This window comes from Nuphar pumila, chromosome 5 (assembly GCF_984573655.1).
Source record: "Nuphar pumila chromosome 5, dmNupPumi1.hap1.1, whole genome shotgun sequence".
Lineage (NCBI taxonomy): Eukaryota > Viridiplantae > Streptophyta > Magnoliopsida > Nymphaeales > Nymphaeaceae > Nuphar > Nuphar pumila.
Window position 1 is genome coordinate 2099228 of NC_143253.1, and position 20077 is coordinate 2119304.

At 39.2% G+C, this 20077-nt stretch overlaps 2 protein-coding genes across 2 annotated transcripts; one reads left to right on the forward strand and one right to left on the reverse strand.

Moving 5' to 3' along the window:
* Positions 1-9429: 9429 nt before the first annotated feature.
* On the reverse strand, positions 9430-11507 carry LOC149836444 (calmodulin-binding protein 25-like). The gene has a single exon (XM_090006995.1). The coding sequence runs from the start codon at positions 10198-10200 to the stop codon at positions 9601-9603; it is 600 nt and encodes a 199-aa protein (XP_089863121.1). The 5' UTR covers positions 10201-11507; the 3' UTR covers positions 9430-9600.
* A 3872-nt stretch (positions 11508-15379) lies between these two features.
* LOC149836445 (pentatricopeptide repeat-containing protein At2g19280-like) lies at positions 15380-17799 on the forward strand. Its single transcript, XM_090006997.1, has 2 exons — positions 15380-15666; positions 15765-17799. The coding sequence occupies exon 2, from the start codon at positions 15884-15886 to the stop codon at positions 17102-17104; it is 1221 nt and encodes a 406-aa protein (XP_089863123.1). The 5' UTR covers positions 15380-15666; positions 15765-15883; the 3' UTR covers positions 17105-17799.
* The last annotated feature ends 2278 nt before the right edge of the window (positions 17800-20077 follow it).

A 20077-nucleotide genomic window follows, 5' to 3' on the forward strand; every position in this document is an offset into this window, starting at 1 on the left:
TCAAATATGTGTCACTCGTAGTTGTACTATCATCGTTTTCTACGATGAGCAATAGTCCTGAAGGGGTCTGCCGGTCTAACCATTACTTGTTGGATATTCACATGTCATTCAGGCAAGCCAGTGCATCCCACACTGAGCAAATATATACCTGACCCCATTTAGTATTCCCTAGCACGATAAAAAACTATGGGGTCCTGCGACCTTAAGTTTTATTCACATGCATGCTTGACTCTGCTCTCAGCATCTACGACCATCACGAGCACCTCACCTCTTTCAGATGGATATAAAACTTTGACTCTTCGACACTTACGAGTCTAGTTGTATAACAATATTTTTCATGAGCATGCATATGACATGATCTCAACGGATCGACTACTCGGTTTATATCACCACAATGAGCACTTGACCTAGTCAAGGCGCAACAACTACTCTGACTCTTCGGCCCTTACGAGTAAAGTGCCTTTATAGACAAACATGGGAATGAGCCATTCTGGTACCATTTCGACAACAGGGAATCCTCGTGTCATTCAACCGATTTAGGCAAATCTTTTGTGAACTATTTCGACAATACTTTTTCTGCTTTGACGACAGAAGTGTGATGACTCTTTCTATGTTATAGAAAGTACTTGACAGAATTTGGTCAGCACCTCCTTTGTATGACGAAGTAAGATGCTATGCCTTTCTAAGCTGGTTGAGCTTCTTTAAAAAATTCTGCGGCACTTCCATCTCTTTGACGGAGAAAGCGTGTATTTTTTTTAAGATCGGTGAGCATCTTTTCAAAAAATTTAGCAGCATTTTCTCTTTTTGATAAAAAAATTGCTACGCTTAACTCAGGATGGATGCACACCGTTGTGCATACTTTGCATCCATCGAGGTTTGTTGGAACCTTGGGTCATAGCCAGACCATGTGCAAGTGACTTGGGTTTTTACAAAAAAATAATTTTATGCAAAAGCAAAGCCTTTCTAATAGAGACTTCTTTCGTCAAGCAGAATCTTGATCGAGGAGCGGCAATAGATTCACATTGGTGATTTAGAGTTGATCTTCATTTGAACGCTCATTTATGCGTACTATATGTAATATAAGTAGGCACATGTGCTTTATAATGTGATGGCGTAAATGAGTGCATATTTAATATTTGGCGAGAAAAAATGAACTAAATAACTTGCAGAAAACAAATACATATATATTTACAGAAAGCAGAAGCTTTGGCATCATTCGACGCAATGGCAATCTTAAAAGCATAAGCAAATACATATATATGTAATATGCAGAAAGCAGAAGCCTTGGCATCACTCTCTACGATAGCAATCTTAAATGCATAATTTAAATTACAGAAAACAAGCGCTTTGGCATCGCTCGACGCGATGATAATCTTAAAAGCATAAGCAGATACATATATATGTAATATGCAGAAAGCAGAAGCCTTGCCATCATTTGACGCAACAACAATCTCAAATACATATATACTGCCTTAAGAAGGGGCTTTTATCATAAAATATCTAACGATAATAGTAAAGAGACGCGGGTGAACACCGAAGTGTCTCAAAAGGAGTAAACCAAGAACTAGGGTCAGATACTACTTCAGAACGTATACGATATATATCACAACACAAATCATTAAATACTTGAGAGAGAGTGATCGACGAATCAAACTTACTCTCCGATCGGTGAAGAACGACTCTGGAACGCTCTGTCTACTTTGAACTGGGTTTGAACCTCCTTTCGAAAGGCTAAACTAGGTCAGATGAGTTCGATCTAGTTGAGAAGGAGGAAGAGCAGGTCAAGCTGCTAAACCCAAGTGGTTTGAACAAAACTGAGTTCGGTCCAAGTCAACTGGTCAAGCAGGTTCAGACTTAGCCCAAGTAGGCTAGGTCTAGGTCAAATGAATCAAACTTGGGTTTAGGACCAAAAGAGACATTGACTTTTGACTAGACCCAGCTGAGCTCAAGCCAAGTCAAGTGGGTTTGGACCAGGTCAGATAGGTTCAGACTAGGTCAGGTAGGCTCATACCAGATCAGGCAGACTCAGACCAAGTAGGCTAGGTAGGAGAGGTTCTAGAGAGAGAAAGAGATCAAGAGAGAGACGAGGGACGATTTTATGAGAAGAGAGAGAGAGGGAAAGGTTATTTATAGCCAAAGAAAACTTTTCTTCCAAGTTTTCTTTTTCTCCTTTTGCCCTTATCTTTCTAGATAAAGACTGTAGGTTCTTTTGGTGTGGGGCCCACATAGAATATTTAATAAAATATTTTATAGAATATTCTGTGGGTCCCACAAGATATTTTTTGAGGAATATTTTTGTGGGTCCCACCAACATTTTTGTGGGTCCCGCAAAAATTTTAGGTTTTTGGCAATTTTTTTCAAAATTTTTTAATTACGTCATTCTCTTCATATCAATGTAACTAAGAAAGTTGGCTGATACAAAATTTTCTAATTTTACTCAGGGAGAAAGTTATTGCTTTCTGAATGTTTGAGCATATATTCGCGAAGATACGAATATCCTAAGTATAACTGGTTCATTGAATTCGATTTGATTTGATTCGTATTTTGGGTTCATATGCTATTTTCACTTGAAAATACCTCATGAATTTATTCAGAATTTTTGCTGAAAAATTACGGGTCTTATAGTAGAGCAGATCTCGATGAACTCATCGAGATGACAGTAGGGGTCTTCGTTGCTAAGACCATAAAATGATGGTAACATTATACGGGTCTTGATCTCGAACTGTGGTGCTCCTACAACAGGTCTAGCAATGCAGGAGGCGGGAGTATATTCATTGGGAATGAAATACTCCCTTAGGGGATGGGTCAACTGCTGATCCTCAACCATGGGGTCAGATCAACAGGCTCTTCTAATAATAGACTTGGGATCCTCAACTTGCTCAACAAGCTCGGGGTCAAGCGAGCGTCGCTCTTGCATACACCTCAGGGTAGACCGGTATAGCAATCGTCCTAAAGCGGGGCTTTCTATCTACCTAACACGCAGTGTGATCAAACCACAACAAACCATATAACAGGTAAAATAAAATAAGGAAAGAAAACAGTAAACACACACCACACATTTGCACCCAAACAAATATTTTGCAGAAAATAAACTATAAGCACGATATGAATCGTGCACAGTCACCTCCTAGTGATAGCCTAATAGGTGGGCCATACAGGAATAGTAAACTAGTCTCTAGGGCTTACAAGCACGTGGTTCTACAATCCTAAGTACTGAAATAAACTAACAACCTTGAGTAATAAGCAAGAAAATAAACTGGCAGCCCTAAATAAGTAACAAAAAAGAAACTAGCAATCCTAAGTAAAACGAGAACACGCAATAGGCAATAAAGTGAATACTCGTATTTCTATCGGCATTCTTCGGCAATGGTGCAAAAAATTTGGTGTAAGTTTTATGAAATGATATTTTTGATAAAAATGTTTGTGAAAGCCAGATACCAAATACTAAAAACTGGCTCGCACGAGTGGTAGAGTCCGGGTCGATTTCACGGAATGGAAGAAACACTTTGTATTCCATAGAAAACTAATCTACTCTTTATTACCTTGAAAACTAAAAAAATTAATTAATTAACTAAGAGTACGACCCTCTGCGGAGGGCTTAAACAAATAAAAATAAGTTAAGTGGCCTTATTACAAACTCAGAATACATGAATGAATAATTCCTAAGTTAAAACTAAAAGAAAAGGGTCGTTAATGCTTGAGCTTCTAGTTCCTTTTGATGTCTCTGCTTTATTTGATATTCCTTTGCTTATTGTTGAGGGTTCCCTGAGGGGCTCAAAAGGCCTTTTGAGAGAACCTTTTGGAAACTTTTAGAGGGCTCTTCGAGGGTACTTTTGAGAGCTCACCGTACGATCAATCACTTCCCTGCAAAACAAAATCATAAAACGAAAACAAAACAACAAAAAACTAGACAAAAAATTAATGTTAGTTTGATCAAAAATCACAAAAACAAGAATCTAACTGTTAATAACAAACTAACTATATGTAACAAATATGAACTAACTTGTAACAAACTAAACCACTAAATGACAAAATCGCAAAACAAACTAACCATCAAGAAACAAACTAATGTAACCAATTAACTAACAAATTATGAAACTACTACAAACTAACTTAATAACAATCTATGAATTAATTTAATTACACTCTAAGATAAACTATTCAACTAACTAATTATAAAGCAAAGAAACCGTAGATAGGATTAATTTACCTATGCATAAAATGAACTAAACAAATTAATTATTCTACTTCAAGGAAAACGTGGATTCAAACCAGCTAATTAAAAACATGAAACACAACTACATCTGGTCTAAATAAAATGTTAACTAAAGGCAATTATAAAATCTGTAAATCTACTCTAACTAATTAAAAGTAAAACTAACTTGAATATAGCTAACAACTAATGCTGGATTGTTATATGAGCTAAAACAAAACGTATTCATAACTAATCATTAGGCTATACAAGTCTAAAACACACGGAATATGCTAACGTAATGGTGCAACCGACTAATAAAATATGGAAACTATCCACTAATTAACTAATCTAAACAGAACCTGAATAATAATCAGTGTCAATCACACATATTTAGAATTTGTGTGATTGACGTTGAGCTCAGAACACACTGGTTTTGTTTAACACTAAACTGTAGGCTATACCGACTCACTACACATGCGAACATACAGATTTAATTCAATGAAAACTTAAACATAAACGAAAATTTATCAAGACTAAACTAACTAGGCTGAAACACATCCAACGATAAATAAAAGACCATGTAGGTTGGGGACTAAAAAATGAAAACATCTACTACGTTCTTCGAAACATGATTAATTTATAAATCTCACTAAAAGAAAACACAATGTTAAATCAACTGTATCTATTGAAATAACTGGACCCGAACAAATTTTAACTAAACTATAAAATAAAACAAAAAGAAATTAACACTGAACTGAAATGTTGGTTCACGTCTTGATGCTACTCACGCTGCTGCATGATTGACGTCAAGCAACATGTGGACCTCCAAGTTAACTCTGCAACTATATCTTTTCGATGCATATGACTACTCTAAGATGTGAAAATGAAATAATTAAAAATCAGATTATGCTATATGCGATGAAGATGTAGAAAATCAAATATAATGCATGCAATGATTCTAAATACTACGGAGATGGGGGAGAAGAAGCAAACTGTGTGATTTACCTCTGATGGAGGGGTTGAGAAGAAGAAGTGATCTTTCCTCCGGGCTGCACATACCTCTAACGATGGGGACAAGGAGAAGCCGACGATAGCAGGAATTAGAAGCATGATGAAACAAGAGGGAAATGAAGAACCGAGGGAGGAACCGACCAAGAGTGAAACAGGGGAAGAAGAGAAGAGGGGGAGGGAGACAGAGGCCTGTGTTTTCTAAGAGAGAAGACATCCTTCTTTGCTAAAAAAATAGTTTTTATAATGTAAAATCTAGGTCATATGATTTTTCCTGAAAACCCTTGTTAATTTTTGAAAATTTTAAAATTCACCTCTCCAAAAACGTGTTTTGAAAAGGGGCTTCCAAACAAACTAAAATATTAATTTAAACACTTCTAAACTAATTAGACTAATAACTGAAAAGTTTTAAACTAAACAAAACACTTAAAAATGCAGGGAAGAGCTTGAAATATGCGATTTTTTTTTTATTTTCAATTTAAAGCAGTTTCTCAAAAATATTGACAAGAATGAGTTTTTAATACATTTTTTCATTGGATCATGCATAAAATAGTATGAATAAAATGCAAAATATATGCATGATCGCATACTATTTCACTGCATTTATAATCTTGTAAATAGTTCAAGTTTGAGACACATTTCTGAGAAAAATCCTTTCAGCCCCAAGAGACCCATCTCTTTACATTTTAAATATAAGGATTGTTAGAATAACCCCCAAGAGTCACCTTATGTCCATATAGCCTTACATCATGGTCCAAACTGAGTGCAAAATAATACCTTGAAAATTCTCTATTATATAACTAGAGATGGCAGTGGACCGGGGGAAAACGGAGCCCTGCCATACCCCGCCTCCCCTCGCTCGATGAAGGGCATGAAACGGGGATGGAGGTTAAAATCCATCCCCATGCGGGGATGGACTTACGCTTTCTCCTGCCCCACCCCAGCCCCGCCCCGCCCCATCCGCATCCCCGCCTTGTCCCGCCCCATCCCAATCTCCATCCCCAGTTCTTTTAGGGGATGATGATAGACAGAGGGGAAACGGCCCCCCGCCTCACCCCCGTTTGGACTGGGGATGGAGAACATGAAACGAGGATGGGGGGGGGGGGGGGTGGAGGTTAAAATCCCCATGTAATCATTAAAATAATATTAAAAATTAATTTCTAGTATTTTTATATTTATTCGTAACAATTTTCTGCTGATACGATACTTATCAGGCCGATACGCACAACATTGATAAGTTGTCTGAGGCCAGAGTCATCTCGCTATTCTTTTTCTTTTCTAGGCCAAGGGAAAAGTCCACATCTTACCATTGGCATGACTCTGTTAGTAAAAGCCTTGAGGTTTTCAAGGCCCAACATAGAGTAAATCCAAACTTTGACCTCACTGTTGTTATACCGAGAGCGAGATTGTCGACTATGATTTCTTGCTTAACGAAGAGATGGAACTTTTCCGCAAGTAGACCTGAAAAAACTGACCCGTAGCTTTGGTCAAGGAAAGTGGGCAACTAACAATTGAGGGGTGTACGGTAAGTACTACAAATTTGACCAGCCTAGAGATACCAACCTGACCAACTTTAAAAAAATGCTGGTCATTACTGAGTCCTACGTAATCGATATTGACTTAATCTGATTTGGATTTGGACGAAGAAAAGATAAAAACTTAACTGAAACCAATTAGTTTAATACTCTATATTTACACTTAACCAGTTCAGGTTTTTAGTCTGATTTTGGGCTCCACTATTTGTAGTAGTGCCCACCCTGACCTGGAACTCTAAAGAGAGGACCAGGTCAGGGTGGGCACCACCTGGGCCCAACCTGCCAGGGGCCACGAAGTGCCCCTCTCTCCACCCGACTCACACTCTCTCTCTCTCTCTCTCTCTCTCTCTCTCTCTCTCTCTCTCTCAAGTCCCAAGCAAGCAGTCCAAGTCCAACTTTCGACAAGCTCTCCAGCAAGCATGAGGTGTTGGGCACTGCATTTTCTTCTTCTTGTTTTTAGAGCTTTAAGGTGTTTTGTTTTGTTTTTTTCAATTAGCAATTTTGTTTTTTATTTTTATTTTTGCAAAATGAGATGAATGCAACGTTAGTTTTTGTGTTTTTATTTTCAATCAATGTTAAATATGAATGATGTTTGTTTAAGATTTAGGTTTTTAATTTAACTTTTATTTTTTAAATATCATGAGCCATGAATATTTCATTTGGTTTAAGGGATTTTTGTGTTTTTTTTCTTAAATTAGCATTTAGGTATTTTTGTGTTTTTTTATTTCAATCAACATTAAACTTGATCCCATGCATAATATTTTAGGATTATTTTTCAATTAGTGTATATATATATATATATATATATATGAATATATTTTTTATTTTATGTTATCCTGCCATTTTCTGGCCGGTGGCAGGCCGGAAAAATTCCAGCCACTTTTTTCTTTTTTTTGAAACTTTTTAACAATTTTTTATTTTATGTTATCCTGCCATTTTCTGGCCAGTCACCTACCACTGGGAATGGCCGGACTGGTGCCTCCCTTTCAGAGTGGCACCAGCCCTGCTGGTAAATGGCCTTATTATTAATTTTCTTTTTTTGAAACTTTTTTAAATGTTTTTTTCATTTTAGGATATTCAACCATTTTCCGGTCAGCCACTGGCCGGGAAATGGCTGAGCTGATGCCATCCTTGCCGGGAGGCAACAACCCGACCATTTCCCGGCTAGTGGAGAGCGGAAAATAACGAGGAACTTGGTTGTTGTTGTTTTGTATGTGGTGAAATTCGAAAACCTTGTTTTTAAGATTTTGGGTCATCCAAGCACCAATAAAATTTGGGTTTTGGTAAAAATCAAGTTTACCAAAAACCAAGTTTTAAAGAAAACCAGGTTTCTATGGAACCTAGTTTTCCCTCTTTACATCCAAACGGTACTTGACAATGAAATTCTCATGAATTTTCAACAGCCTTTTCCACTTTGCATCTTTTTAAGAAAAAACTTCGGTTATGAAAAAAAAAGGTCATGCCTTCACGTGCTGTAAAACAACAAAAGAAATTTAATAATTGATCAAACATCCGAACCACACAAGGTTTATAGATTCCTTTCTGTCTGTCTAGAACTTCAACATTGATAGATAGAATGAAACAATTCCCAGGAACCAATTGTGAAAAAGGAAAATCAAACAAATCCTTGGAACTCTTTTTTTTTATTCATCTTTTTGCTAATTAGGAACTTTTGGAACTCATTTGACTTGTAACTGATCGAGGTTTTACCTCCAGTTCTTCACCGTGGTATTACTAAATCTATGTTATCAACCATATTACAGCTTTTGATCTTTCCAATTTCGTGATCCCAATCTAATTGTCAGGAATGTCATACGCCATATTATGATGACCAATCACATGGCAGCCTTACATAAAGCCTCAGAACACCCACATTATACATATACCCCACTCAAATCAACACCTTGTGATTTGTTTTAGGAGATTATAGGGCTGAGAAATGAAATGAACCACTCGTGATTCAGCTCGTGAATATGTGTTTGGCAAGATGATTGCATGCGCCCATATAAGCTCAATTAAGTAGTAATAAATATATTTTATATCATGGAATGTAAATGGTTGAAGCTATTGGCTTTACAAACAGTATCCTTAAGTTTAGAGTCCAAATTTTATTATTTTGAATTTTTGAAAAAATGCATTTTTTTTCCAGTGAGCCAACTCTTTCTTAACTCGTTCAACTCAAACTTAGACTCAGCTTGCCACAAGAACGAGCACAAATTAAACTCTCTCTTTTGGGTTTGTTTGGCTCGTTTACCAGTCATCACAAATATTTTGAATTTTTTAAAAAATGCATTTTTTTCCAGTGAGCCAACTCTTTCTTAACTCGTTCAACTCAAACTTAGACTCAGCTTGCCACAAGAACGAGCACAAATTAAACTCTCTTTTGGGTTTGTTTGGCTCGTTTACCAGTCATCACAAATATGTGAGCGAGATCGTCATTGGCCACAACCCCAACCACTCCCGCACCTCCCGTTTCCCGGTGAGCACATGCTTCGATGGTGGCACCTTCCAACGCGCAACCGTGCTTCTTGACTTTTCAGTCAATCTTTTTTTTTTTTTTTAATATTTCTGTAAAGAAACCGCCCACAGGATCAGAGACCTAGCCGTACTGACTCCACCTTAAAACGCAGAATCTGCCCCCATTGGAGTCAATCCCATCTTTAACAATAAACAATCAAACTTCTTTCCGGATGGACAAGGGGAAAAGCCACTAGATAAGCTCTGAAAAGGACACCTATCTACAAAAGAGTACACAGGGATTGACCCCACAGTAAAACCCTTCTACAAATAAAACACCACACACACACACACAAAAAAAAAGCAAAGATAAACACAAAAAAAGATTAAAAAAAAAGCTACGATTTACATGACGCGCCAAGATTCCAACGTGGGGAAGGCGCTCTGAAACGAGTCGAAGTCCAGAATCGGACTCTCAGGAACCGGGACGAATCCCAACCGCTCCGGTTGCACTGAACCGGCCTGGTTCAGTAGGAACGCCGAGTTGTCCAGCGTCGGGAGGACCTCTCCAGTGGGTAGAGAGGTTCTCGGCCTCTGCGGCTCGGGTCTGAGGATGGACGAGCTTCCGACGGCGGCGGGGCATCGGATTCCGGTGATCTGCTGGACCATCTGACGGAAGTTGGCGGGATCGGCGTTGATGAAGGTCGTCGGCGATTTCTTCGACGCACGGGATTTCCTCTTGGAGATCTTTCCGGTGGGCGGAGGAACGACGGTTTCCCGGCGGGACGAAGGTTGGAAAGAGCCGTCCGTCTCGGAGCTGGTAGTGGTGAGGGTGTCGGATTTGGGGAGGAAGGCGGAGGAGTCGGAGTTGCAGATCTCGAGCTGGAGCGCCCGAGTAAGGGCGTCGGTCTCCCTACTCATCAAGGCCTCCGAGAACCAAGAATCGACGGTCAGGAACGGCCGGAATGCGCACGTTTCGAGGCTGGAACAGTTCTGGGACGCCATATTTTCTCCTCCTCCTTTTCCTTTCTCGTCAGAAAAATCACAAAGGAAAACTCGAAAAAAATTGTTTGCAATTTAGTTCAAACGGAGAGTCCAAAGATCCCTGCTTCGTCTCTCTGTATCGGATCGAACGTCTTCTAATATCTCTGTGTGGAATAAAGGCAGTGTCCTCCCGGAACCGGTCAGCTAGATGATTGATCCGTGTCTGAAGAAACCGAGCGAGCTCTCACTCCGTATGTAGTACACGCTCTACTGTTGCGTGAGAGGGAAGCAACCTCTTCTCCTACTGCAACGAAGCTTCTAGAATAGCAGACTCTGTAACAAAAAAAAAAACAGCGAAAATCCTCCGAAAGAAACGCCGTTTCCTTTTCGGGAGAAAACAGGAAAAAAGAAAACCCTGAAACGCAAGGAAAACTCGGCTGAAAATGAGAAGTTCGGCCGGGATTTCTCGGTTCGGAAAGAGAAGAAACACACACCTCCTGCTCCGATTCTATCTACTTATACAGTTTGAATTGAGCTACAGAAGAAGAAGAACTTCGGGAAAAACTCGCCGGAAAACCAGAAGGTCGGCCGGAATCTCTCGGTTCGGAGAGGCACAAAAACTCACTATATCCGACTCTCTATACCGATATCGTCTGCATTGAATTAAGAAGAAGAAGAAGAAGAAGGGTCGGGGGCTAACGAGGAGCGTTCACCCGCGGCTCGACCGTCCTTAAATAGTCGGACCCCCTCGACCGAAACCGCGTCGATTTCCATCCACGTGGCGCGTTTATCGCATTCTCGATCGGTCGGTGGGACCCAACAGTAGGGCTTGTCAAGACGCGTCATTGGCTCATCAGACGGCGTTAGACGTTGACGGTCAAGAGCGTTCACCCGCGAGGGATCTCCGAAGTGACGAAATTACCCTGACCCTTGCTTGGTTATGTGCGTACATTCGCTCAGTGTTTCGTGAACTTGAGAAGGGTATGTTTTGGAAAGTAAGTAGGGCTGTTACCGTTGGCTACTCTTTTGTTTTCTTTTATCCTTTATTGACGAAAATAGCCTCGTTATTCCTTTGGCGATATAATAAGCTTTCTGCTAAATATTTATGTTTAGGAGGTCAATCGTGAAATTTTGATATCTTATTCCTCGCTAAATTGCGGTCCGTTGGAGGAGTCTCTGCAAATTATTGAAATGGTGACGGGGACCGTTTTTGTAAATATGCTCGACGCCACCCTAAGGTTTGCAGTGACGTAAGACCTTTCGTCATGATGACGTCACCACTTTGATGACGTGGAGAAATGTCATTTGGAAAAGTGGGGTCCGCCAAAAAAAAAGCATTAAAATTAAACTGCAAACAGAAATTACGGATTAAGGATAGCAGTGGACCGGGGCAGGGGCGGGGTACAGGGTCTCCACCCCCGCCCCGTCTCAAAATCCTGCCCGCCATCTCCGCCTTTATCCCCCGCACAGGTTTTGATTTTAACCTCCATCCTTGCCTTTATCCTTGTTTTGTGTCTTTCATCCCTGGTTCAAACCGAGCGATGCAGGGTGGAGCCCGTTTCCCCTCGATCTACTGTCATCCCTAAAGAAGGATTGGAGACGGGGTGGGGTGGGGTGGGGCAAGGCGGGGATTGAAGATGGGAATAAGGCGGGGCGGAGAAAAGTGTAAGTCCATTCATCCCTTCACGAGTTTTTATTTTAACCTCTATCTCTCGTTTCATGTCCTCCATCCCTGGTCCAAATGGGGTGAGGCGGAGCCGGGCCCGTTTTCCCGATCCACTGCCTTTGCTAATTACGGATAAGAGGTTGTAATGACAAAGATTTTAAGAAGTTTTTTTTTTTTTTTTTTATGTTTACACAAGAAGCCACCCTTGGCTTTGCCTGCCGTACTTACGGTCAATGTCTTGATAGAGTAAAACTCCGTGGCTTACTCCCTTACCCACGGAGAAGATTTTAGGAAGTTGGTTTCATATTTATTGTCATGTGATAAGTTGGACTGTGACTTTAATATTACCCTACTTGCTTCTAGAAACTTAGTGGTTATTGGGAATCAAGGATTTTAATCTCTACAATAATTATTTGAGGGGGGAAAGATTGGTTAAATCATGAAAATATGAAGCGAACCCACATCAATCAATTCCTTCACATGGGAAGGGCCTAAGTCATCTCCGTTCGCTCTGTTTACTGTAGGGGTGTACATAAGCTGACTGGGACACTGGCGTACTGGAGAGGTGTACTGGTTCAGTGTTTGGGGGTGAACACTTTATTCCAACACTTGTGAAGTGTTCACCCTTTCTAACGAGCCTGCCAATCATCCTTTCCGACTCCTGTGCCTTTAGAGTAGAAGTGTGTTTGAAGATTTTCTCTAACTAATAGACTTTGTTACTTTTAGGGCATGTTTGTTTCATGAGAAAATTTTTCTGGGATATGAAACAATTTGGTCCAGCGGAAAATTGGTCTGCAGGTCGCTCGCATGGCATGGCGGTGGGCCCCACATTTTTCCATTTTTCATGGACTCATCCGGATGAGGCCGACATGTTTGTTCCTGTTTTCCTATCTGCTAAGGATACCGAGGAAATTTTTGGACTCTGTTTGCGTTCAAAGTTTGGGGGGGAGCTCTTGAGAAGGATTTAGTCTCAAGATTGCACGGACAATCTAGATGCTTTCTCTCCTATTTGACACTTTTTACTTGACTGCCAAAATTAACTACTTTGGCAGCCAGGAAGAGCTAATTGTGCTGGACTAATTCCATTTTGGCTCACGAATCTGACTAAATGAATTCTGATTTGGTCAGATATCCTGCCTGAATCCTAACCCTTTACATCCCTAGCTGGACTGGTGTTTTATCTTTGGGTTCACACACCTGTTCGCAATGCCCAAGGCAGAAGCTGAGTTTATTATAATCTGAAAAATCTTCTTTTTGAAATCATGTTGTTTGTGTTGAAATATGACAAGTCCTGCACTTTTATTTATTTTTTATTTTTTATAAGGCAAGCTGGGGTTAGGCAGACCCCTCACCAATTACAAGCAACATACCATTGGGTTTTTGAACTTGCAATGTCTCAACACATAGTGACTTGCACTAACAGCTCCTACCAAACAAGCGGAGCCCCCCCATTGGCTGAAAGCAAATCAGGCATCTTCACCGTCCATTGATTCATCTCACAAGGACCTCATATTGTAGACGGTGAGGATGCCAAATCACTAATCACCTGATCTGCTCTCCCACCTGGTTCTAGGTGGGGGTTTTCCTTCGTCATCAGAAAAATAAAAAAGACATGAGATTAAGAGAGTGAATGGATGGATGGAAGATCCATTTGGAGTTTATCAATATAATTCATGTTACATGATTCGTCTTATACTTGTTTTATAATCTGTTAAATTGGAGTTTAACTGATCGTCATAAAGGATGTACTACTAGAGATTTATTTACTTTTGAACTTTCACACTTGTCACATGCTCTTCTTACCTGCAGATTTAAGGCTTAAACAATCGCTTTTACACCACATTGACAATTGGTTCAGGCTCAGTGAGTTGATCTGAATATCCATTTGGTTACTTTCGAAAAAAAGAAAAGCCTGGTTTGAACCACCCTGATAGCATTCAATTCCACTCAAAATCCAAGTTAATAAGCTGGCTCATGGGCTGGTGATTTGGTAAGAGTTTTAACTTGGCTAATGGGTTGGTCTGACCGAGCCTTGCAAGACTCAAGGGCCATGCTAAGCCTTTCTAGGACTAGTGACGACCGGACCAGTTTTGGTTCTACATGACTTGGTTGTGCCTTGAGAGTTTAAAGTGGGTCTGCATTGATGTTATCCAAGTCCATTCTCAATCTTCTTTTTTTTAAACCTTCTTTTTATGATTAGGAACCTGCTTAGGAACAAAGGTCACTTGATGGGCCTCTTCTCCTAGATAGTAAAATCTGGGTGAGTGCCCTTAACCTACAAAGAACACCCACTTGGCAAGGGGTTGGGATCAGTGGTGATTTTCAATATCCACCACACATCATATGCGGAGGCATGTCCGTACCACAAAAATGGCCTGGTGGTACTAAAATGCTCTCCAGGGAGCCCAAATGGTGGTACAAAAATGCCCTTGAGAGAAGCCTAAAAGGACCTCCGCAGGGTGGTGCTCAGTACCGCCCATAGTGACAAATATCGCGAGATTTATGAAAATCTCGTGATAATATCGCGAGAAATTGCCTGAAAGTTTAAAACTGAAATTTCTCATGAGATTTTCAAAATATCGTTAGATTTATGAGAAAACATAAATACTGCGATTTAAACGTGATATTTATGTTTTAAATGGCTATTTATTGCAAAAAAATGTGTATTTTTATTTTAAAATAATTTTTATTAATATTTTCTTATAAAAAATACAATTTATATTTTTTAATTTATTTTTTTATTGCCGAGATTTTGCCGAAAAAAATGTGAGATTTATGAAAAAAATTCAATTTCTCACGAGTTTTTGAAAAACGAGAAATTGCCGTTTAAAACGTTTGTCACTATGGTACCACAGTAATGAATGCGGATACTAGAAATATCACCATTGGTGATGATTTTCAATATCACCTGAATCTCAACCCCTTGACAAGCCACCAGGCTGGCATTCTCTATCTGTTGTTAATAATAGCTATAATCATAAAATTTGAAAATATCCTTCTAAATCAAATTACAAACATAAAATTGAATTGTTTATTTGGAATTGTCTAATTTCTGACATTTTGTTCTACTGTTAGCCATTGCTATGCACGTATTAAAGCTTATAGGTGCAAATGGATTGGAATTATTTGGATTTCAAGGGCATGCTTTCAATGCCATATTATTCTTAGATTTTCTCAAGATCCTGTTATTGTAAATCACAATTACAACATTTTCTCAAGGTTAGTGAAACACGAGAAAAGTATAAGTTCTGATTTTAATTGCTATCAGTGATTGTTTTTTCCTTGAATCGTGTAAAAGTCCACTAGGTTGACCTTGTGACTAACAATCACAGCTTCTACTTTCTGCTGTGATTGTTCATCCTTACTTGTGACCAAAGCAAACACGCCGTAAACCTAAATCCTACAAATTTATTCTCAGATATAGATCTTATAATAAGATCTAAGCGTGTATTTGAGTCATATTTGGACCTATGTCCAAAACAGCATAAAAACATGACAATGTTTTTTAGAATATAATGATTTGTCTGGTCGCTACAAAGGGGGTAAGTAAACCCTAATTCTCCCCAGAAGCTTCAACCAAGGTGAGTTTCAATCCGTTGTTTGCTTCTTTGGATCTCTTTTGTGTAGCCCATCTACCCATTGCGAAAGAAATTCCTATTTGGTTGCCTTCAAATCATCAGATGCTTCTGGATTCTTGGTTTTTTTAGTTGAAACCATCATTTGGGTGCTACTTGAATTCAAAAATTCCCATGTGGATAGCTTCTAGATCGTCCATTTGAGGCGGTTTTGTGTTAAACCATCATCTGGGTGTCTCCAAAATGGTGAGGAAGCCACTTCCATCACTGTTAGGCCCTATTTCAGCACGACTTATTGGTTTATTGTTGATTTTGATGAGGGTTTCTCCATTTCCTTTCTTCAGTGATTGCATTAGAGGGTTGCTTTTTGTTTCCAAGAGGTACCCACTTAGTTTTCCCTCGATTAGGAGCCTTGCCTCACTACCGTTGTCATGCCTAGAAGATCAACCAGAGGAAGCAGAAGATGAATTGCGGAACCGTGGCCGTGTTTCGGCGGTACCCAAGAACAAAAAAATTGGATTTTATCATGCAGATATCATCCACTCTAAGAAGTCATGGGTGGGATTTCAGTTTATCTGATGGAATTCGAGTCAATTTCGATGAATTGAATCTGCCCCGGGCCCTGAACGATGTGTTTGATGCGAGCAAGGATGCTCAACTCGCTTTTGATTTCTTCAGATGGTCGAAAAGGCAGAACGGATCACCTCATGGTACTTATTCTGTTTGCACGATGATCCATCTCCTGGTTTCTGCAAATATGAATCATGCAGCAATGCCTTTGGTTTCGAGATTGATTGAGTCGTTCAGGGAACGTTTTGATTGCTGGAATGTGATATTTGACACACTTGAGGAGACTCGTAGAGACAGGAAAACTACTGCTACTGTATGTAGTACGCTCGTTCATTGTTTTGTAGAGGACAGGATGATTAATGAGGCTCTTAGTTTTAATTACCGGATGCAGCTGCTGGGATTCTCTCCATCAATTCAAGTTTGTAATGGTTTAATTGCATTGCTGTTGAAGCTGAAACAATTCGAAAGTGCTTGGGAGTTGTTTGCAGGATTTCATTCTCCGAATGCCATTTTGGTTTCTTTGTTTATGAATAGTTATTGTGTAGAAGGAGATATATTGCAAGCCTTCAAGCTTGTTGTTGGTTTGCAGGATAGCGGAGGTAAACCAGATGTTGTTGCTTACACAGTGTTGATTAATGCACTATCTAAGCAGGGGAATGTCAAGGAGGCGAATGCTTTACTATACAAAATGACAGAAATTGGTGTGGTTCCTGATATTGTATCGATTGCTGCAGTTATTGATGGTTATTGTAAAATAGGTAGGTGGGCTGAAGCCCAAAATGTTTTGAAGGAATCAAGATGCCAACCTGATATTTATGTATATGACAGTTTCATATCGATGCTATGTAGAGATGGTCTCATGGTGGAAGCCACTGAATTGTTTGATGAAATGTGTCATATCAGTCTGATCCCTGATTGTCATAGTTACACGGCAATCATTGGTGGATACTGTAACGTATATGACATGAATAGAGCAATGGGATATCTTTGTAAAATGTTGAAGAAAGTGCTGAAGCCAGGTGTTGTTACTTACACCGTGCTAATTAAAGGCTATTGTAAGGCCAGGAATTCGGAGGAAGCTGAATATTTTCTTAGCTTGATGTTGTCAGACTGACTGGAACCAGTCTTTTCGCTTATAATGCATTGATAGATGGGTATAGCAAGAATGGGAATATGTACAAGGCTTTCGAGTGGTTGGATGGTATGAGAACAGTGGGGATTTCACCGGATATCACAACTTATAATATCATCATTCATGGCCTTATTAGAAGGGGATTTTTTAGAGTCACGACAATTTTTTGATGAACTTGTGAGGAGAGGATTTTGTCTTGATGAGCTTACTTATACCAACATAATTGATGGGTACTCAAAGGCGGGTGATTTTCAGGAAGCTTTCTTGATATGGTGTCACATGAGTGAAAAGGGCATAAAACCAGATGTCATAGACATGCAGTGCTCTACTCGATGGATTCTGCAAGACACATAGTATGGAAGAAGCAGCTGCCTTATTCTAAAATATGTCGGATGCAGGATTAAAACCAGAGGATCATATATAATGAGCTTATTCAAGGCCTCTCTAATGGAGGAAATGTACCAGATGCCTGTCGATTGATAAGTATGATGGTAAAGAATGGAATATATCCGAATGTAGTTACATATATGTCGCTTGTTAATGGCTGTGAAGAATGGTGTGGAACATGTAGAAACTAACCATATCAGGCAAGGTTTTTGTAACGCTCCTAAAATTTTATGTTTAATTATTGTTCAAATATTGAAATTTTGAGACCAAATTTTTCTTTAATAAGTAAACCAGTTCTTATAATATGAAAACAACAACTACGCCTTCATCCCAAAACAATTGGGGTCGGCGATATGAACCAAAAAAGAAAATCATTCTGGGTCTTCCACATGAATCCTTTTCCTCCAATCATTTCTATCCAATGCCATGTCCTCGGTGAGATTCAAAGCATTCATATCATTTCCTATCATCTCCATCCAAGTCTTCCTAGGCCTACCCCGACCTCTTTTAACTAATATATTTTCCCATTTCTCTATCTTTTTAACTGGAGCATCATTAGGCCTTCGCCGAATATGTCCAAACCACCGTAAACGATTCTCTCTTATCTTATTTTCAATGGGTGCAACGCCTACCTTCTTACGTATCTCCTCGTTCCGAATCTTATCTTTTATTGTATTTTCACACATCCATCTAAGCATACGCATCTCAACTACACTCATTTTTTGAATATGATGTCTCTTGGCAGTCCAACATTCTGTACCATATAGTAAAGCGGGCCTAATAGTCGTCCTATAAAACTTTTCCTTCAACCACAATGGCATTCTACGATCGTACAACACTTCAGTTGCACTTTTCTATTTCATCCACCCAACCTTTATCATATGATTTACATCTCCATCAATTTATCCATACTTTTGAATGATAAATCTCAAATATTTGAAACAATCATCCACCGGTATTTCTTGCTCACCAAGCTTCACTACACTCCCATCACTACTTCATTGCTTACTAAACCGACATTTCATATATTTTGTCTTACTCTTACTCAACTTAAAACCTCTTGCTTCCAATGTCTGTCTCCATAATTCTAACTTAGCATTAACCCCAGCTCTAGACTCATCAATCAAAACAATATCATCAACAAACAACATACACCATGACACATTTTCTTGAATTGATCTCGTAAGCTCATCCATCACTATAGCAAATAGGAAAGGGCTCAAAGCAGATCCTTGATATAACCCAACCGTTATAGGAAATTTGGTTGTCACCCCTCCACAAGTGCAGACATTGGTTACTACACTTTCATACATATCTTTAATTATACTAATGTACTTGAGAGAAACACCTTTCTTCATCATTGTCCACCAGAGAACGTCCCTAGGTACTCTATTGTATGCCTTCTCCAAATCAATAAAAACTATATGCAAATCTTTGTTCCTCTCTCTATATATCTCAATAAGTTGTCTAAGAAGATGTAGCTTCCATAGTTGATCTTCCAGGCATAAAACCAAATTGATTCTCTCATATCATGACAACCTTCCTCAACCTAGACTCAATCACCCTCTCCTAAAGTTTCATAGTACGACTCATGAGTTTTATACCACGATACTTTGTACAATCTTGTATATCACCCTTATTCTTATATAGAGGCACCAAAGTACTTTTCCTCCACTCATTAGACATCTTATTTGTCCGCCAAATCTTATTAAAAAGATTTGTCAACCATTATAAACTTTTCTCTCCCAAGCATTTTCAAGTCTCGATAGGTATACCATCTGGGCCAACTGCCCTTCTTGATTTGATTTTCTTCAAAGCCTCTGCAATTTCTTTCTTTTGAATCTTGCGCATGAAGTCACGATTCATCTCATGAAAAGGAATGAAGAAGTTTCCAAGATCCTGAGCATGATTTCCATTAAATAGCTTATCAAAATAATCTTTTCATCTCTCCTTAATCTCCTCATCTTTGACTAAAACCCTTTGCGTTTCATCTTTGATACATCTAACCATACCCAGATCCCTTGATTTCCTATCTCTCATCTTTGCAAGTCTATAAATATCCTTCTCGCCCTCTTTGGTATCCAACTTGTCATAAACCTCCTTATATACCTTATCCATCTCATTTCAAACTACTTTTTTAGCTTCCTTCTTTGCTATCATATACTTCTCCAAATTCTCATTATCACGACTCTTACTTAGATTTCTATAACACTCTCTTTTAACCTTATTAGCTAATTTGACATCCTCGTTCCACCATGATGTATCCTTACTTAGCGGTGCACCGCCTTTAAACTCACCCAATACCTCCTTAGCCACCTTTCTCATATCACCCGCTATCTTATTCCACATTGATTCTGAATCCTCCTCGAGACACCAATCAACTTCCTTAACTACCTACTCTACAAATATTCCTTATTTATCTCCTTTCAGTGCTCACCACTTAATTCTAGGATCTATTCTATGTCTATCCCTTTTGTGGCATTGTCTAATTTTAAGATCTAAAATTAAAACTCTATGTTGTGTAGCTACACTTTCTCCTGGTATAACCTTACAATCGATGCAATAACC

What these genes read in the sequence shown, in the direction of transcription:
- LOC149836444 (XM_090006995.1), bottom strand. Translation starts at nt 10,200, where the DNA reads ATGGCGTCCCAGAACTGTTCCAGCCTCGAAACGTGCGCATTCCGGCCG.
- LOC149836445 (XM_090006997.1), top strand. Translation starts at nt 15,884, where the DNA reads ATGAATTGCGGAACCGTGGCCGTGTTTCGGCGGTACCCAAGAACAAAA.